The following is a 21780-nucleotide window of genomic DNA, read 5'->3' on the forward strand; positions in this document are numbered from 1 at the left end:
TGCAAATGCCTTTCATGCCCCTCTCCTACAAATAAATCAGCATTGTCTGTCCCAGATGCATTGACCAACTGAGTCTTTTTGGATTTATTTTTCAGTAAGCTATAAATAAGTAATTAGTACTTCACAGTTCTAGAAATTCTAGAGTCCATTTGTACTTGCATCCACAGATGGATGTGAATACCAGGACGTCATATTTTTGAAATTGTATAATAGTATGAGTGAAATTGTATAATAGTATGAGTGCTTTGAACATCATTCATTGCTGACAATTGTATTATGCTCTATTAGTTTATCCTTTACAAATGCTCAAAAATTCAAATGAGAACAATATAATCTCTGTCCATCAAGCAAATATTCAATTTCACAGAATCTTCCATCCATTCCATACATCATTTGACACATTCTAATATAAATTTTCCAAGGCAACAATTAACTCATTTGCTCATGGCATTTGCTCTTGCCTCACCTCTGGAATTAAGCTCTTTACTGCATGTTTAGACCAAGGCTTTTTTAGTCTAAATTTAGTCGGAAGATTAATGAACATGATCATTTTTTACAACAATCCAATGACTGGCTTGGGATTTGAACTCCCATCTCCAAATTGATAATCTACACCTTTGAATTAACAGTTTGGCTCCTGAATTGCATTGCCAACACTAAACCCAACATTTCACATTTTGAGCATTGAACCCATGTACTTCCTTTTTCATTTAAACTTTTTTTTACCAAATGTGATACATTCTTCCAAAATCTTGTACACCTTGCTCAATTTGTCCACTTTCCCATTGAGGGTGTATAGGTCTTGACAGCTCAAATGACTATTTTTCCAAGTAATACTAGATGCTGAGTCCATTTGTGGAGTATTTAATTGTAGGATGGAATTACATGACATCAAATATATGCACTTTAATTGTGAAAATAATTTGGAAAATAATGATAAACTTTAGCCCTTTCGTCGTGGCTTGTTTATTAAGAAAATATTGTGAGACATTATTAGGCTAGTATAAGATTCTTACTGGTGTTGATAGGAATTTGTGATGATGAAAAATTAGTAATTTCACAGAGAGCGAATATAGTCCAACCTAAAATATATGTTTAAATGTTTTGGTACCAATGTGTTAAAAGAGTCGAATGATGTGCTGATAAGTATGGTTGCAAAGGCATGCTACAGATTCCAATTTGTTTTCCATTCACCATTACAGGAGTGGGTTTTGAGAGACAGGTCATAGGCCGATACTCCTTTGCTCATCCTCAATCTGCATTGCAGCGAAGAAGAAAGTTAAAGAGGCGAAAAACTATCAGTGGACTTCCAAGGCGTGTGCAACAAGAAATTGGTAAATCTTGAAAAAAAATCATTAATGCACTCTGATAGGGAACTTTTCCTACAACAATTTTCTGTGGTTTTAAAAAAAACCTACAGCTGAACACAAAATCAGAGCAGACGTTCCCACACACTAAAGAAGATTTGTATTTATTAGGTCATAAGGTCATAAGTGATAGGAGCAGAATTAGGCCATTTGGCCCATCAAGTCTGCTCCGCCATTCAATCATGGCTGATCTATCTCTCCCTCCTAACCCCATTCTCCTGCCTTCTCCCCATAACTCCTGTCACCTGGTCTAATCAAGAATCTGTCTATCTCTGCCTTAAAAATATCCACTGGATTAGCAAAGAATTCCTCTGATTCACCACTCTCTGACGGAAGAAATTCCTCCTCATCTCCTTCCTAAAGGTACATCCTTTAATTCTGAGGCTATGACCTCTAGTCCTAGACTCTCCCACTAGTGGAAACATCCTCTCCACATCCACTCTACCCGCCTTTCACTATAAACAAGTTCGGTATTCCGACTGCCAATGCCCAGGTCATAGGTCACTCGCCATAAACATTGTTTGTAGCTGAGCAGCTGAACTTCGTTTCATCCATATTTTCCAGCTTTGATTCTTCTAAGTAAGAAAATACTGCTTTCAAACTATGAATTAGTTGTACTTATTGTTCCTTTGTACAAAACTACAATGATTTTGTAGTTTTCATTGCTTTATGCATCGGTGAGTGAGCGAGGGTGCAGACCTGCGTTTTGTCCGTGATCGGGCCCGGGTCTCCGGCGCTGTTGAGTTGCTGCTAGGCCGTCCCCGTCCCCTCCCAGGTGTCCCGTCCCTGTCCGAGGGCGGCCGGAGGTGTCCGGGGTGGCCCTGGGCTGGCGGGGCACTGGCAGTCCTGGACTTGCAGCCAGCACGGAGGGGTGGCGCTGGCTCCAGCTGTGCTCCGGCTCCCGGGGGAGGCGTTCCCCGGTGGGCCGGGGACCATCAGCTGTACCTTTCTCCTTGTCCAGTGGCTGTTGGTTGGCCCCCTTGTTGCCGGCGGGGGCCGAGCGCCGGTCATCGGCGGGGATGCACACGGGGTACTTCGGTGGCTCAGCTGGTCAGGCAACATCTCTGGAGAAGGGTCTTGACCCAAAACGTCACCCATTCCTTTTCTCCGGAGATGTTGCCTGTCCAACTGAGTTTCTGCAGTGCTTTGTGTGTATCCCCGTTGATGGCTGGCACTCGGTTTTCGCCGGCGCCAGGGGTGGGTGGCCAGCGGCCGCTGGGTGGGATGGGGTGATCCCGTCGGGGAGCGGGTTCCTCCAGAGTTGGAGTGGGGTTGGGCTGGATTTGCCGTTTCTTCTCCGCACTGGCTGTGGGCCTGGGGCCGCCAGTGTCCCATCGGTACGGGGCTGTCGGTTGGCCAGGCGGAGTTGAGCTGGGGTTAGTGCTTCATCTCCATACTGACTGTGGGCCTGGGGCCGCTGGTGTCCCGTCAGTCCAGGGCTGTCGGTTGGCCCGGCGGGGCAGGCGGAGTTGAGCTGGGGTTGGTGCTTCTTCTCCGTATTGGCTGTGGGCCTTATTAAATGAAAAAAGCTTCTATGACCCACCAAGTCTACACTGCCCATCGATGAATTCTCCTTTATCTACCCTGCCAAGGATATCTCAAGTTTTTGCCCTCCCAAATTCCTTCAGAAGTCTACTCCTGCATTCCTTATACTATTCCTACTAGTCAACAGCACGGGGCCAAAGCTTCTCAGATCAGGTCATTTTCATAAATTAGGCTGGCACAGTATTTGTGCATCCATAATGCCGTCTAATAAGGGAGCAAACTCTCACATTTCTAAGCTGTGTGCGGGTTAAACTTGCCAGGTCAACTATAGAATGTGACTAAATGTGAAGTTTGCTCCTGTTAAAGGTGCAGTCTTTAATTTGGCAGCATTTCTGGACTGTTTTAATCATGAAATGCTGGCATCATATCCCCATGACTTATTCAAATGGGAAAAAGGAGCTGATGGAAATCTGTCAAGAGGCCAAATGGAACTCCTTCCATGCCTAGATTGTCAGCAGATTTGTTCAGAATGATCTTTTGGACAAAAGTCCTCTGATGCATAATATAATGCTGCTTGTCAAAAAAGCCACCAGACTTGAGGAAATTAAAGGCGTTTGCATGCATTCTGCAACTTTATTTTGTGGGATCCCTATAATTCTACCTTTTATTTAATTGGCAGCAGGTTCTGATGAATCTTCAGCGGCTAAAGAAAGGAATGTGATTGTTCATGTTAACCCAATCTTGGACTATCACGGTGATGAACTGAATTCCACCAGTACCCGATCCAGGACCAAGGATTCAGAGTGCCAGACAGAGGATATCCTTATTGCAGCGCCATCAGTGAGGCGGATCCGCGCCCAGCGGGGCAGTGATATCACATATTCACTGTCACGTTCGGATGGGAACATCACATCCCTAGCCGATGACTCAAGCTCAAAGTTCCTTGCGCCGATTGACAACCACGTCCGTTCCCGTAGCCTTTCTCGAGAACGTGTCAGAGTTTCATTGTTATCTCACAAGTTAAGTCAGGACAATAGTGTTGAAAGCATCATTAGTGCTGCTGAAAAATACTTGCCGAGCCCAGGAAAGGCAGAGGAGGAAGACAGCGAAGCCAGTTTATTTAACCAGAGCCCACAGACACATCATTCAATAGGTGTGACTGTTCAACCAGTGCAGAGTCCAGAACACAAGGGCCAAGTGACAAAAATGTCCAACTTTGTGCCAGAGCAAGATATGGGAAACAGCGAGATCTCGTCAAATTCAGATACATTTGGGAGTCCAGTCAACAGTCTCTCCAGTGCAGGAGTTATATTAAGCAGTCAGATGGATCAAAAGGAGGACCATCAATCCTCCAGTGGCAATTGGAGTGGAAGTAATTCAACATGTCCTTCACAGACATCAGAGACAATCCATACTGCATCCTCACCGCCACTGACAGGATCGTCACACTGTGATTCAGAACTATCTTTGAATACCCCCGCCCATACTAATTATGATTCATCCAGTTTCCTACTGGATCAGTATGCATATCAAGAAGACAAAGTCAGAGATCACAGACTGAACTCCTTTACTTCCACAGAGACAGATGTTATTGAAGATCTCAATACAAGTAACACAAGTGATGCAGAATGGAATTATTTACACCATTGCCATGATGCATCGTGCAATCAAGATTTTAGCCCGAAGCATTCAAGGACTAATAGCTTAGGATGCCCAAGTTTTGCTAGTATGGCCACATGTGACAGCTTTCTTGAGAGGCCATCCTCCTCCAGAACTGACTCAGGTTCACATTTCTCTGTGGATACTGAAGGGTATTATACATCCATGCACTTTGACTGTGGTTTAAGAACTACTAAAAACTACATTTTTAACTATGCATCTACAGTATCTGATGGAATCCAGAGTGCAGAAAATGCTTCTGAGTTTGTTGAGCTCCCTCCACCGGATCCTTTAGAGTTAAGAAAGCAGAGGTTTCGGAGCCAGAGCATTGCTCTCAAGAAACCAAAGGCAAAACCAGCCCCACCAAAACGCAGTTCATCTTTGAGAAAAAATGAAGTCAGTACAAGTAAGAGTTACCAGAACGAACCAAAGACAAACAATGGGCAGGATGGGACTGTATCTTACAGAGATGCACAGAAGTCATTGCAGCTTGACCTAAGCCTTGCATTTGACGGGTTCAAAGGTCCCATGCTAGCTAATGAAAGGAATGTTCCTTGGGATAGTCACAGCACATATGCAAATGATAATGAGTTATCAGGCCCTCAGTTTTCCACATCTGAAACACTATCATTTAAAGATGGAGTTGCCATACAATCAGATTATGCAGGCCTCTGGCTCTTGAATGATTTAAAATCTAATGACCCTTACAGATCATTATCAAACTCCAGTACTGCAACAGGTACAACTGTCATAGAATGCACAAAGTCCCCTGAAGGTTCGGAATCGCAAACATCCCAGTCAGAATCCCGTGCTACCACTCCATCCCTTCCGTCCATTGACAATGATTTCAAGCTGTCCTCTCCCGACAAATTGGCAGGCTTGGCATCACCATCAAGTGGATATTCAAGTCAGTCAGGAACACCGACCTCAACTTTGCCAACTCCTCTTTTTCCTGGTCCTCTGTCTCCAAACAGCGGAAAAAGAAAGCCAAAGGTTCCAGAGAGGAGGTCTTCACTACAGCCATCTTTTGCAAAGGATGTTAATGTTTTAAAGAAAGACCTTGAATTACCAATTATACCTCCAACACATCTTGACCTAAGTGCTCTTCAGAATGTGTTTAAAAGCAAACCTTCTGCTCACAGAAACCAACTGCATATCTCAAATCAAAGTAAAGACCATGAGGCAGCTGAACGATTCAAAAACAGTTCATCAGTTTCCCTTGCCATAACCCCATCAGTACTACAGTCTGTACAGCTTCGCTCTGTTAGTAAAACCAAGCAACCCAAGAAAGAATGGCAGGAAGATTCTGTGATAACAGAAGAACCACCCTATAAAAATGAATCATTTGGTTATAATACACAGAACTACAATGAATTTTCCAATTTACCACCACAAAAATTATCTTCCTCAGAAGCAAACACCAACTTTTTGGATGTAGAAAGTATTCATGTGCTTCAAGAAAATAATCCGAATGAAGACAGTTCAACCCATTTATCCTTGCATTTTCATGTGGCAAAGTCTTTAAAAGCTAATCGGAGTTCACAGAACATAAAGTTTGGAGAAAATCAAAAGATTGAAACAGCAAACTGCCAGGCAGTCTCCAATGCCCACACAGATATAAGTGAAGCAAATTTGGTGAAGAAGAGCTCCATACAGATAATATATCAAGACTTGAGTAATTCTAATAATGAGTTTCAGAATGAGGTCCTTGCACAAGAAATAGTCAACAAAGAGAAACCTGAGAGTGTGCCTTTGTCAAATAGCACCATTGCAGAAACCCTGTCTGCAGCACTACCAAAATCTGCAACCACTGAGAAATTGGAGAGAAAGCTAAATTTTGATTCAGTCAATGAAGATAAACCACCAGACATGATTCAACTCGAATCAATAGGTGCACAGAAGCTCAGTAAAGACAGTATTGAAGAAACGACAAAGAGGTTGCAAGATGGCAGCCCAGAAAATGTTGCTGATACCCTGAGAAATGCTGAAGCTCCGTGTGAAACCCCTTGCGATGGGCAATACAAAGGTCACATAGGTAAATGTTTTCTCATTTTATTTCTGCATCAAATTGAAATTATTAAGCTCAATATTTAGCATTAACATAAAACATTTATGAGTGTTGATTCCACCAGCAATGTACATCATCTGACTGTTTTCAAAACATCTTATGAAACTCAACCACTCATGTAAGATAAAACAGCTATATTTAATTAACCTGAAGCAACTAATTAGTCCTGAGAAGTGCAAAATGTACCCAGATTGTGGATGATGTATACTTATATCCACACCTAAATGTATGTTGGTATGCTCTAAAAAAATTTAACACCAGCGATTGTCAATTATGTTTCATCAGCCACAATTTAATCAATCTTTGTCCAACATTTCTTTTTAATACATCTATATTTGGCAATAAATAGACATGGGTGTTAAATAATTTTATTTTAGATACTTTAAGTATTAGATATGCTTCATAAACATTATGATCATATTTATCACCTTTTTTGGCTTTACCCATTGCAATGATTTACATTTGGTACAGTTACATTTACATTTGGGTACATTTTGTATCTGGGAAAATATTTATTCGTTTCCTATTAGCTCATTTCAATTGGATTTTCATCCTGTGCTCTAATGAGTTATAGTTTATGGTGAGTTTTCGGCATTTATTTTTGAAAACAGATATTCCGATCCCTTAATCAATATTGGCAAATCCTAAATATTAAGGAGAACATGTATCCAAGTAGAGGCTTTTAAATTAGGTTATACCATTTCTGGTTAACCATTGGCTTACACTGGAGTATGACACAATAATAGTATTAAACAATACCCTGTTTAATTTTATGAACATCAATATTATATAATCAAAAATGAAAATCTTAGCAAGATATTTATGATTTTTTGCACCATTTGAAAATAAGGCATGCTCTTAATGCGCAGTCCTCAATATGACGCAATGTTTACAGGCAAGATTTTAAGAAAGGATTAGTTATATGCTAAATGGAAGCAAATTTTTCTAGAAACTAAATAATAAGCATTTCATATAATCACAATGGGAACCTGGTTCTTAAATTTATAAATAAAATAAATTTTTAAAAGCAAATTGAAGAGTTGAATGTACACCTGGAAAGTCTTGGATGAACAATTGAAGACAACGTCACCTGAATAAGACAGTTATGCATGTGATTATATATATTTATGTAAATACAAATTCAGCTAAGTGATTCTGGTTAGAATGTTGAAACATGCCCTTCTCACCTTAAAGCTATGCCCTCTAGCATTTGATTTTTCCATCCTGAGCCTGAAGAAGGATCCCGACCTGAAACATCACCTATCCATGTTATCCTGAGAGGCGGCCTGACCAGCACATTTTATCGTTTTTTGGTTAGAATATTGCTTACTCGGTTCACAATTTGTGAAATGGAGTTAGCGAGATTGTAAAACAATTTTTAAAAGTCTGTTGTCTAATCAAACTAAAATAGCTATAACTATAACAGTAAATTATTCTTTTATATGCAGACGTAGGACAGGGTGAGAGTTATTTAACATCTCCTGCAGATCCTCAAATGAACGAAGATAATTTATTCATATCGCCAAATAAGCTCCGCACAACAGAAGACCTTTTTGCTGTGATTCATAGGTCAGTATCTTTTACAGTTTTATTTTGCAAGTATTGGTCAATAGCTCAAAAACAAACAAGAGGTTATAGAGTTTCAAGGTGGCTGCTGTTGGTAACAAGGTTGATACAAGAGCTGAAAGGATTGGGAAACCAGGTTCTGATGAAGGCTGCAGACTTGAAGCGTAATTGTTCCTCTTTCCTCAGATGTTACCTGACATGCTGAGTCTTCCAGCATTTGGGTTTTTTTCTTCAGATTTCCAGTATCTACAGTTTTACTTTGGTTTTCATTTGGGTCTCTTTTTATATTATTTGAACACTTTATTAAGTTCTGACAATAGGGCATGTGGAAAAAAGAAAGGTACGAGATCAAGTGATCAATCTTCTACAAGATGTATGCATGTAGGGTTCGTACTCCTCTTTGAAGTAATTTCTGAACAAAGTAGTAGCACATTCATTTTAATCCGTCTTGAAACACCTTTGAGGAAATGTATTTTTGCTCTTCATTCCAGATCAAAGAGGAAACTACTTGGAAGGAAAGATTCTGATGAAGGGCCGAATGTAAACAAACCCCGATCATCCCCTGGCAGTTCCCCTGGGACCCCTCCAGCTGTCCAGAAACAGCCTGGACCTATTTATAGGAGTGCCTGCAAATCCAACACCTCACAGGAGGAGTTCAAACTATTGCTGCTCAAAAAAGGCAGTCGGTCAGACTCAAGCTATCGACTGTCAGCGACAGAAATATTGAAAAATGCAAGTCCAACTTCTCCCAAGTCTCCTGAAGATATTTCCCCAGAGCAGGCTAAAGATTCTGAAGACACTTCCATTTCCCCATCTGGATGTGAAATGCAGTTGCTAATTTCACCATACTCTCCAAGGTTTAGTATGGAAGGAATCTCCTCCAGGAGCTTCTCCAGCCCACTATCATCCAGACCAAGTCGTTCTCGAGCACCACCGGCAGCGGGCAGTAGTCGCTACAGTGCTCGCAGTCGCCTTCATAGTGCACCAATGCAAGTCATCTCTGAAGGGGAGGCTGAAAACTCAGACGGAAGTCTTCATGATGATCGGAGCTCTCCCACTTGACAATCAGGCATCAAATGGCTGTCTGCGGCAGCAACAGTGGTAAAACAAACATGAACATGCATGCGGTTTAGTTTAGTGATGTTTAGACTGAGAGGTTTATCAAAAGTAAGATAGGTCATAAACACTTAAGAAGAATATATACTGCTGCCTGAGGTATTAACAAAAAAATAACTACTGAAATAATAGATCCCTTAATTGTATCTCAAAAACTAGTAATTTGATCAATTTAAACATTGATTAAATAAGCTACTTTTTCAAATATAACTAGAATAAATCACGAAGAGTGATTTTGACTCATTATTGAAAGAAAATCAAAGGCTATGTTTTCTGAATTTGGGTAAATATTCAATTTAAAACTCTTAAGAATGTTGCAACCTCATATGCACTGTCGTTCCTTTTCACCTATTATTAGGAAGCCATAAAACAGATGCCTAAAGAAAGCTCAGTTGTGAGAAATGGACAATGCAGTTCTTGTTAATCCAAACATGATTTTGTAAACATTAAATGAAATATTCTGTGCTACATGTAGCACAGACTTAAAAACTACTGTAAATATCACAAATTTTAGATAGTTACAAAAAGTGTTAATCATTTGAGCCATGGACATTCGTCATAATTTGCACCTTCTGTGTATTCTGGGAACAAAATCATGGTGTACCTTCGAGAGTAAGACAGTGATAGATGAGATGATGCAGGAGCAGATGTATTTGCGTAAATACATAATATGCACATATCATTTTAAATGCATCACTATACGATGGGTATTATTCTTGAGAATGACCCCTTCCAAATTGTATCTTCTTGTCATCCACAAATCACAATTAAGATGCTCTGTTGCGATAATTAGTTTACTATGTAACTTTTTCTTTCTCATAAATCCAACAGAAAGCAAATACAAATGCCTAGTTTTAAGAGCTTAATATTCTATATTTACTCAAGCAGTCTTCCATCATAGCCTAAACTTTCATTAACTTTTGTTTACTGAAGAAATAGGAATTACACTCAAAGGATTAATATGGTACTACCTAATCATAAACAATATTACCTTTTTAAAAAAAAAATATTAAAGAACATTATATTGTACAAATATATTTAAAAAAAAGAAACCTAAGGAAATGGTTATTTTTGTGATTACAATTGAATTGTGTATAGATACCAAGAATTGCATGTTGGCAAAATGGCATAATTTAAAACAATATAAATAAGCATTTTCAGAACCACAATAACAGATGAGGTTTGTTTGGAGCAGATCGGGGTGAAGGGAAGAGAAACAATGAACCTTTTTAACAAGGTTTGACAAATATGTTTATCAGATATTCTACTATTATTGTGTTGAATAAGCAGAAGTTACACGTTATTAACGCAAGATGTGAGTAATGGGATTTACTGAAAAGGTAAAAAGACAGCTTTCTGTAGTTATCAGTTCTTTAGTAAAAAGGGAACGAAAAGGGTAAGTGCATGGGGCAATTTTAACTTAAGCCATTTGTTCACCCACTCCAGTGAGTTTCCCTCCTGTCGAGATAGCTTGTTATGATCCCCTTATAGGTTTTGGGAAGGAATTGGTGATAGTGTAAACTTAAAAAGAATGGATAAGAAAGAGGAGCATTCATGGATATTGAAAAATGTAATGTTCAAACAGTGCGAAGCGGATGAGTAGCTGTGAGCGATGAATGATATGTGAATGGGTAAGAAAATAGGTAATTCTAAAGTGCAGATTGATCCAGAGATGTTCAGTGAAGACATTTTGCTAAGAGGTTGTAATCCCACTTTGACAATGAAAGATGAAAAATTGTAGAGCAGTGTAGATGATGAAATAGCGGCATTGAAGACTGGTAAATAATCTCAGAATTGCAAAGGTAGTAACAAAGCTATAAACACTAATTGTTCAAAATTGTAAGTATATTTGACACCATGACATGAGTCTCTTTGAATCTATAAACTATGTAAAATAGACAATGTGCCATTGATCTGTTCACAGAGTGTTTACTCATCAGCCTTGGTCAACTTCAGTTTGAAGGCAAAGACTGTTAAAAGTCACGGCAATCATATCTGGCCATTTTTATAACAGCAACTTTCACACAATAACAGGAAATACTGCAAATGAAGGAATTGCAAATGAGAACAGAAAGTGTTGAAAATGCATAGCAAGACCAATCAGTACATGATAAAATATTAGTTAACAATTCAAAGATGAGCATCTAGTTATAAAAACAGGGCTTCCCTTAAAATGTTAACCGTGTTTTTATCAAATGCTGATTAACCTGAAGTAAATGGGAAACTTGGCGGGTATAAATTTCATCCGCTGATAACGTTGCTTCCGTGTCATCAAATATTTAATTCCTGTTCGTCAGATTCTACATTATTTGCAATAACCCCAATCTTATGAATGAGCACAATTTATTGTGTAATTTGAAAACTTAGTATCACTGCTGGTGGCTGCGTTAGGTAACATGTTGAAGTTTGTTAATTGCTTGCAGTGTAAAGCACTCAATAAAAAGCAGGATTCTTCAGCAAAAGATTATATATCAACTCCTGCACAGTTACAATAGCAGCAGTCATGTGCCAATCTTTCTTTTCCCTGGAATAGGTGGCTACAAGAAAATATTTAACAATGAAGAAAAACCATTCTGGACAATTTACTTGTTAAAATATATGATGCATAGTTGCAAGAGGAACTGCTTAGTTTTTATTTAAAGCACTCATACAATTACTGAATGCTCTGACAGCACTGCCATCTTTAAACAAGGTGATCTAATTATATATGAATTACTTTTGTGAAACATCATTCCAATATGTGTGTTCTGTTGTTTGCACTGAAGTGTAAGACAGTGAGTGTTTGAAGTTCTGCAGCTGCTTTCTTATAGTATCTGATGATTCCTAATTTATATAGGCTTTCTTTCTGTTATTTGGCATATATAAGACAACTACAAGGTTCTGCACAGTTGAAATAAAATGTATACGGTCTCTAAAAGAATAATGCCTACGGTTTTGCCAAAGGTTGAATGAATGCATCTTAACTGCATAGTTGGCAGAGTTAACAAAATATTGGTTTTGGTTTATTGTATAAAATTAAATATAAAAGAAGGTTACAGTGTAACTGTATTGGTACTAGAACCTGTCCAATCTGGAAGACAAGAATGGTTTATGGATTTGCAGCCATTTTATAATTTTTTTGTAATATTTGTAAATATGGACTTTTTAAAATGCCGAGATGCTTTTTTGTAAAATGTTTTCAAAGTTTACAATTAATTTCTAAGCCTTTGTATATTTTAGAGCTGTGCAACACTTTTAAGTCTTGTATTTATTTTTAGTAAAAATTGTGAAACTTTCCCTGTGAATTCTCCCCAAGTACAGTACATTTGGCCAGTCAAGTCTGGCTGCTTTGACAGTGTGCATAGAGCCTGACAATAAATGTGACTGCATTTGATCGGCAGAAAAATAACTATTTTTCCAATTCGTTATATCTATCTTTGTGATTTCAGAAGAGGACCAAAATATATTCTTTACTCCAGTTGTACACACAGTTCATGGTTACTTTGTGACTTTCAATGTTTTGTGAAAGATGTTAAAATTGCATTGGGATTTGTTTCAAGCATCTGCAATAATGATCCTAAAACAAAAAGGCCAATGAATTACATTTAATAAGAAAATAAGCTTGTGCAAAATTAATTGGTTTCAGAGAGAGTCGCGATGAGTGTACTACAATGAGCCTAAATCTCCCTGGCATGGAAACAGGTGCTCTTAACTAACAGAAACCAGCTAAGCTTTTGAGGGGCAAACTGAGCAAAGGTCAATCAGCTCTTTGTAGGTTGGAGAAAGCAAAAGCTTGGTGAACCCCAAATTGTCTTGGACCTACTGGTTGATCATTTCTGCTTGTTGATCATTTCTGCTGGGTAACGTGATGTGGGATAGAGCAGTATAAAGGAAAGTAAACAATATATGAAATAAAAAAGTAACTTTCTGTGCTTGGAGATCAAATAGAGGGAGGAAAGAAACAAAGAACATTTCAGTTTGGTGACTTCATCGGGGCCATTTTTAAATACAACGATAAACCATCAAGCTAACATGCAAGATGCAGTGAGGGTAAAAGGGCACCATATATATTCTGGGTTCATGACTGTATTGTTCATCAAGACATTTGTTCATTGACACCAATACTCACTGCATTGTCTGGGTTCTGAACATTACAGATACCAGATGAGCCTTACAGCAGTGGATGAAAGACTTAATATGAAAGAATAATTGATTTTACCTTATTCTCATGCATTTTTCCTGCTGCAGAAGTGTTTGTTCTTTACAGCTTCAACAGAAATGTCCACAGTCCAGTCCTTGTGGAAACAAATCCTGTTTTCACATTCAGGGCTCCATTTTCCAGATTGACACCCACATATTGCCAAATGGGACAGATTCAGAACTGATCAAGAAGCTTATGTTTTAGTTTTTAAGGAGACACTGTGAGCTAACATGTCCAACAAAATAATATTCTGCTATAATCTGAAAACTCATGACCAACCATATGCTTTATTCTAATGTTAACATCAAACCAATGAACACCTGCAGAGTGTAGAAAACATGCTTGGAGCACAATCCGATACATCTCCAATTGAAGTTACAACTGAACACACAACTACATACATGTTAAACAGCAAAATATGTGTGCTGTTTCAGAGCTAAGTGATCCAACAATTTAAAAAATCAGATCAAAAGGTGATGTCATATCCAGTGGTGAAAAATAGTGGACAATTGAAAGGTGAGTGGGAAGAGTAGGATCATGGATATCCATATCCTCAATGCTGGAAGACCTCAGCATATGAGTTCCAAAAACAAGAATGAAAATCTATGCTAACTCTAGCCAGGAGATTATAGAAAATGCTAGGTACACAAAAATGCTGGAGAAACTCAGCGGGTGCAGCAGCATCTATGGAGCGAAGGAAATAGGCAACGTTTCGGGCCGAAACCCTACTTCAGACTATTCTATAGAAAATGCTGTTTGCGATACCAAAATACATTTACCTACAATATGCCTTAATGTGATCTGCTGGTGCTGCAGGTCGTGCAAACTTTGACCAAATGGCTGAATACCATATTTGAGAAAAGTAAGATGCCCCTTGGCACCAAGGTGACATTTAACCAAGAATGGCAGCAAGGATTCCTGGTAGAATAGAAGCTTATTGGAATCGAGGGGTAAACTCTCAAATGGTTGGAGTCAAGCCAAGCACAAAACAAGATAGAAACATACAAATAGGTGCAGGAGTAGGCCATTCGGCCCTTCGAGCCTGCACCGCCATTCAATATGATCATGGCTGATCATCCAACTCAGTATCCCGTACCTGCCTTCTCTCCATATCCCCTGATCCCTTTAGCCACAAGGGCCACATCTAACTCCCTCTTAAATATAGCCAATGAACTGGCCTCAACTACATTCTGTGGCAGAGTTCCAGAGATTCACCACTCTCTGTGTGAAAAATGTTTTTCTCATCTTGGTCCTAAAGGATTTCCCCCTTATCCTTAAGCTGTGACCCCTTGTCCTGGACTTCCCCAACATCGGAAACAATCTTCCTGCATCTAGCCTGTCCAACCCCTTAAGAATTTTGTAAGTTTCTATAAGATCCCCCCTCAATCTCCTAAATTCTAGCGAGTACAATCCGAGTCTATCCAGCCTTTCTTCATATGAAAGTCCTGACATCCCAGGAATCAGTCTGGTTGAGGTTTATTTCAAACCCAGGATATAGTTGTTGAAGTTCCTCAGAGTGGCCTTTATATATCTCCTTCATCATACAATCAGAGGAGGGGGATGTTTGATGATTTTTAATATCCAATTCCATTTGCAACTTACAAGATGATGATGTAATTAATGTTGACATCCAGCAAGACTTGGAAAATATTCAGCTTAAACATGATTAAAGATTGCACTATCCCAGGCAATGATTAATAAAACAATATTGAATCATCTCCAATTAACCATCATCTGTATTAATATTGTTGAGTTATGCACCATCAACATCCTGGAAATTGACATTGACTGGAAATTTAACAGGATCATCCAAATAAATATTGACTACAAATATAGGCCAGAAGATAGGTAACTTGAGTTGAGTGCCACAAACCTTTCCAATATTTACAAGTCATAAGTTTAGTTTAGTTCAGAAATGCAGTCAGTGCAGAAACAGGCCCTTCGGCCCTCCGAGTCCGCACAGACTAGCGACCCCTGCACACTAACCCTATCCTACACACATTAGGGACGATTTACAATTATACCAAACCAATTAACCTCCAAACGTGCACGTCTTTGAAGTAAGCAGATTGATGGAATAATCAATGCTTGCACCAGAATTCACTCGTATCCCAGTGATCTCTCTTGAAACCTAAGAGCAGTACTACATTATGGAAGCAGAACCAGCAACCGATGTATGTAACATTGCATAGTTCACTAATCCTTCCTGCATTAGGGTGTGATGATAGACTCTACTCCAGAAGATCTGACCTCATTTACTTTTCTATCAGCCACAGAAACAGGCAGACCACGGATATTTTTTTCTGCATTGTAGCCTTTCCCAAAGTATAATCAATCTGCAATTGCGCTATGTAGTAATAGAAGTTTTCCTGATTGATTCCTGCCAGAAGTTCCTGAATGTTGTCCTGGAAGATCTTTTGGTTTAGTCAATAGTTCCATAATGGAATGTTTTTCAATAAAAAAAAATCGTCTGCCCTATATTAAGCATTATTTTTGAAATCTATTGTTAACAACTTCAATCTTTGTGTGCACCTTTAATAGAGAACATTCCTCCTTCAGTTCTGATCTACCATAGAAACGTAGAAAATAGGTGCAGGAGGAGGCCATTTGGCCCTTCGAGCCGCACCGCCATTCATTGTGATCATTGCTGATCGTCCCCAATCATTAACCCCTGCCTGCCTTCTCCCCATATTCCTTGATTCCACTAGCGCTCTATCTAACTCTCTCTTAAATCCGTCCAGTGATTTGACCTCCACTGCCCTCTGTGGCAGGGAATCCACAAATTCACAACTCTCTGGGTGAAAAAGTTTTTTCTCTCCTCAGTCTTAAATCCTGGTTCAATCCTGACCTTGCGTGTGTCTGTGGAGTTTTGTGTGTGACTGCACAGGTTTCTGCCCGCATCCCATAGATATGCAAGTTGGGGCAGATAGATTGGCTGCTATAATTGCCCATAGTGTTAGAATGGGCGTCAGGAGGTTGATGAGAATAACAATGGGATTAATATAGGATGTGTCAGTAAATGATGATGGACCAAGGTCCAGTTTCCTTCCTGGTTTACTGCTCTATGTCTCTCTATCTCGATACAAGGGTCGGTGTTCAGAGAAAGGACACTGCTGAGTAAGCTTTAAATTAAAAAAAACACACATTAGGGAATTACCGAAACTAGATAGTTTGGCTTTTTTTTAAGGCCGGAGCCCGTCACACTCAAAGGTTTAGGTGTGGTCCAGTAAAGATAAACTCCCAATCGGTTTATGTTGGTGAAAAGAAACAACCTAAAGAAAGTTAGACATTTATCAAGGGGTCAAGACTTGTTTTGCATACTATGGATGAAATTAAGAGGGACATAAGTGATACAGCAAAATTAACACCATATCTCTAATTAATGCAGCAACAAATGGTAAAATTGTACGATTCAAGGCACGATTAATCTGTAGAACACTATGATCAGACTGCACGGTGGAGATCAGTTTTAAGGTCCAAATAGTCCAGGAATTTCAGAAAAAACATGAATTGTTCAGATAAATGGTTACATTAACTGTCAAAGGTAAGACAGTGATAGGTGATACATTTATTGCTGGTTAATTTCATTCCATCAAATAGTAATCACACAAATCAATTGAAGCATTATAGAGTTTTTCCATATTGATTAAGAAGGGTTGCCTTTGTGATTTGGGTAATTTCCAATGGGATAGTGATTTTTCAATGTAAAGTTTATAGCCTAGGTATAGATGAATTGCATCATTTTTTAATTACATACAAATTATTTACCCCGGGTTACATCGTCATCGTGATCTTCTCAAATGGCACAAAGCCGAACATTGGTCTGGATATTTCAGGGCGTGATGCACAGCACTAATGCGACAATTTCCTGGCATCAAACATGCATCACCCATTTTCATGAATATCAGCATTTAAATGATAGATATAATCAGTTGCCATCATCATCCAAAAAAAATATTGTGGGCCAAACTCTTCAACACATTGCCTCAGTCATAAACTATGTTTATTGTGTGACAGCAACATTTTCCCTCGCAGTAGGGGGGTTGCACGTAAGGTAATCGGGTCAGAGCACATGACGCACGGAGCAGCTTAATCCATGTGGAGGACATGGCTGCCTCGGCCTACACTGTTAATACACGAAACGCGTACTTTCTTACCTGTTAAAACTGCCAAAATGGTCAATTTTTGCACTGTAAATAATTGTGGGTGCTGTCATTGAAAGCGGGAAGGTATAAAGTTTAAACTGGTGTCATCTCATGGTGTAGCGTCTTTTACAATCCGCGACTAATAGCCGCATTCATTGTCGTGTCCAGACAGCACCATCTCGATAAGCCTTCGCTATATAAAGCAAACTCAAACTCAGAGCAATTTGATTGCAATATTGTGGGGTTATTTTTTTGGGTGACTGAGCGCACTGAACCAAATGCTTTAGTATCTTTGCTCTGAACCCAAGCACCCAGGTCGTAAGTTCATCGCGTGTATTCCAGTTGGCGTTGTGTGGCAACAGTATGGGTCACGGGTCGTGACCGCGACTGCGTGCAACCTCCCTGTAACCAAAGATACTATGGGATGTGTTCATTGATATTTTATTCACAATATTAGGATTTTAGAGAGTGAGAGAGGTTGAATGAAAGAAAGAAAAAAAGGTCACAAGAAACTAGAGAAATATATATATGCATGTGTTATATATACATATATATCACACATATATATGCATCATACATATATAATGAATATATGTGTGTATATATATAAACTAGAGAAATATGTATGTGTGTTATATAATTACATACATCAATATCACATTTATATACAATAGACAATAGGTGCAGGAGTAGGCCATTTGGCCCTAAGAGCCAGCACCGCCATTCAATGTGATCATGGCTGATCATCCCCAATCAGTACCCCGTTCCCTCCTTCTCCCCATATCCCCTGACTCCACTATTTTTAAGAGCCCTATCTAACTCTCCTTGAAAGCATCCAGAGAACCTGAGGCAGAGAATTCCACAGACTCACCACTCTCCGTGAGAAAAGGTGTTTCCTTGTCTCCGTTCTAAATGGCTTACTCCTTATTCTTAAACTGTGGCCCCTGGTTCTGGACTCCCCCAACATCGGGAACATGTTTCCTGCCTCTAGCGTGTCCAAGCCCTTAACAATCTTATATGTTTCAATGAGATACCCTCTCATCCTTCTGAACTCGAGCGTACAAGCCCAGCTGCTCCATTCTCTCAGCATATGACAGTCCCCCCATCCTGGGAAGTAACCTTGTAAACCTATGCTGCACTCCCTCAATAGCAAGAATGTCCTTCCTCAAATTAGGGGACCAAAACTGCACACAATACTCCAGGTGCGAGATATATATATATATATATATATATATATATATATATATAGATATATAAAGATATATAGAGATATATAGATATATATAGATATATAGAGATATATAGAGATATATAGAGATATATAGAGATATATAGAGATATATAGAGATATATAAAGATATATAAAGATATATAGAGATATATAAAGATATATAAAGATATATAGATAGCTATCTATCTATATCTCGCTATATAGATCGATAGATATCTATATATAGCTCGCTCTCTCTCGCGATCTCGCTATCTCTCTCTAGATCTCTCTCTTTCGCTCTCTCTCTATCGCTCTCTCTCGATCTCTCTCTCTCTCGCCCTCTCTCTCTCGCTCTCTCTCTATAGATCTCTCTCTCTAGATCTCTCTCTCTCTCTCTCTCTCTCTCTCTCTCTCTCTCTCTCTCGCTCTCTCTCTCGCTCTCTCTATCGCTAGCGATCTCTCTCGATCGAGAGATATATATATATAGATATATATATATAGATATATATATATATATATAGATATATATATATATATATATAGATATATATAGATATATATATATAGATATAGATATATATAGATATATATAGAGAGATATATATAGATAGATATATATATATATATATATAATATACGTGCGTGTATCATATGTATATATTATATATATACACATATAAATATGTGTATATATATATATAAATTTATGGCTTATGTTCCTTATATCTTATAGGGAGGTTTCACGGCAGTCGGGTCACGACCCACGACCCAGTTGCTACGCTACTCCAAATGGATTAGACGCGATGTACTGCAGGTAGGCACTTACCATCGTAGCGGGCCCGTTAAAACCCACTGAAATTGTCAATTTTTGCGCTGTAAATAATTATGGAAATCGGGATCAGCGTGTGAGACATTTATCCTACTTCAGAATTCCAAAAGTGAGGAGAAATGACGGTAGATAGAAACAAGAGCTGAAGGGACAGCAACAGCCAGAGTGCTTGGCGAACATTGGCCGTTTGCTCACTGCATTTCATCAAGTAAGGCATTATTTGTGTTTTTTCTTGATTCCTTTGGCATCTAAAAAGTTTCAGAAGTGATAAATCTGGCTGTAATTTTTTTAAATCGCCCATGGTTCTCGTGCGCTTTTACAAAATGAAAACGCATCTGAAGAAAAATTTACAGCCAGATTGATCACTTCTGAGAATTTTTAGATACCAAAGGAATCAAGAAAAAACACAAATAATGCCTTACTTGATGAAATGCAGTGAGCAAACGCGATAATTCCCAATATTTTCAATGTTTACCAAGCACTTTAGCTGCTGTAGTCCCTTCAGTTCTCGCTTCTCTATACCTTCATTTCGCTTCACTTTTGGAATTCTGAAGTTGGGTGCATGTCTCTCACACTTACCCCGACTCCCACAATTTTTTTCAGCTCAAAAATGCAACATTTTGGCGTTTTTTTAACAGGTAGGAAAGTACGCGTTTCTAGCATTAATAACATATACCGGAAGTGACGGATGTCTTCCAGTTGGATTTAGCTGCTCCGTGCGTCGAGCCCTATGACCCAGTGACCTTCCGTGCAACCCTCCTATAGGCAAAAAAAATAAAGGCAAATATAATTGCCTTTATGGCTTATGTACATCATGAGAATGGCTCATGTACATCATGAGTTGCTTTAAATCAAAGTTACTTCTGATCCATGAGGAACTTTGAAATCTATTACCTCTATCTTGCCTCACACAGAAACACACACAAACCGTTCCCCCACAACACAACACAGAGACCTTTCATTGCGCATTGTCGCTCATTTTACACGCAGTTTCCCTTTTAGTTAAAAAAAAAAAGAAGCACCTTATTTATTATAAACAAAGATCATAATGGTCTATCATAGAAGGCTTAGACCAAGATAAACTGCAAAATCCAATGCACTGACGTGGATTAAACTGCGAGAGGCATAACTGCGGTTGGGGTCTTATTCCTAAAATGTGATGTTCCGTTGCGTACTACACGCCAAAGATCCTATAGCTCCGCTATATGATCTTTGCTACACGCCAGTCCATTGGATTTTGTAGGAGTGGTCTATCTTGCTTTTCTAGTATCTTTGCCTGTAACTGCTGGGCTCATTTTTCAATGTTCATTGCATATGCACAAACATTAACGTCGACTATGCGTTGATCTTTGCCGGACTAATCAGCCTGCATTTAAAGTGAGCAAATGATCATATGTGGGAAACGGCCCTCTCCAAACATAATTCCTGACGGCACAAGAAAGAGGTGGTGGAATTAAGCAAAACATGGTTGAGGTTGGTTATATTAGTTATATGGATGGGAAAGGAATGGAGGGTTATGGTCTGAGCGCAGGTATATGGGACTAGGGGAGATTATGTGTTCGGCACGGACTAGAGGGGTCGAGATGGCCTGTTTCCGTGCTGTAATTGTTATATGGTTATTACTCGGGCGGTTAGGCAACATCTGCGGAGAATATACACAACTTTACGGTCCCCCTTCGTCATCTTTCAACCATTTATTTTTTGTAATTCCCGGCAGATGGTCTGTGAGTGAACTTTGAGGTTTATTCACAATAATTTGAGGTCCGAGCACTGTAATTGAAATGTAGAAATACAACGTACTTAAAAACGTTTTACGGATATGGCAGCAACAATACTTCATCCGTATCCTTTTCATGTTCCCGATTATTTGTGAATCCTTCATTCGGAGGAAATATGGCACCAGGAGCGTTTAACTGGGTGTTAGCAGCTACCAGATAAAAATAATGAACTCAATTTCCTGTGATATTTTTTAGCCACACGAACGCCGTAAAAGTTCGACAACGCCTATTTCATACATTATTCAAACCCCTGTAAGCCAGATGGGGGAAAACACGCAAACGCAACGGTGTACTGCAGTAGCGAAAGCTCTAACGAGGGCCGAGTGAAGCCCCCGCATCAGGCGTTGTTTTACATCGAGACATTGGCACGTTTCCAA

General features: G+C 39.1%; 1 protein-coding gene across 7 annotated transcripts in view; it reads left to right on the forward strand.

The window, feature by feature from the left end:
* nhs (NHS actin remodeling regulator) overlaps window positions 1-12650 on the forward strand; it is a 350753-nt gene extending 338103 nt beyond the window's left edge. For 4 of the 7 annotated variants that reach the window (XM_033032736.1, XM_033032738.1, XM_033032739.1 and 1 more), the window contains 4 exons: window positions 1203-1334; window positions 3532-6546; window positions 8028-8148; window positions 8637-12650. In XM_033032736.1, the coding sequence (XP_032888627.1) occupies window positions 1203-1334; window positions 3532-6546; window positions 8028-8148; window positions 8637-9207 (3839 nt within the window). In that variant the 3' untranslated portion in view covers window positions 9208-12650. The remainder of the gene's footprint in view (window positions 1-1202; window positions 1335-3531; window positions 6547-8027; window positions 8149-8636) is intronic. The other 3 variants (XM_033032737.1, XM_033032740.1, XM_033032741.1) reach the window with 3 other exon arrangements.
* The last annotated feature ends 9130 nt before the right edge of the window (window positions 12651-21780 follow it).

Source organism: Amblyraja radiata, chromosome 14, assembly GCF_010909765.2.
Source record: "Amblyraja radiata isolate CabotCenter1 chromosome 14, sAmbRad1.1.pri, whole genome shotgun sequence".
In the NCBI taxonomy this organism is placed as follows: domain Eukaryota; kingdom Metazoa; phylum Chordata; class Chondrichthyes; order Rajiformes; family Rajidae; genus Amblyraja; species Amblyraja radiata.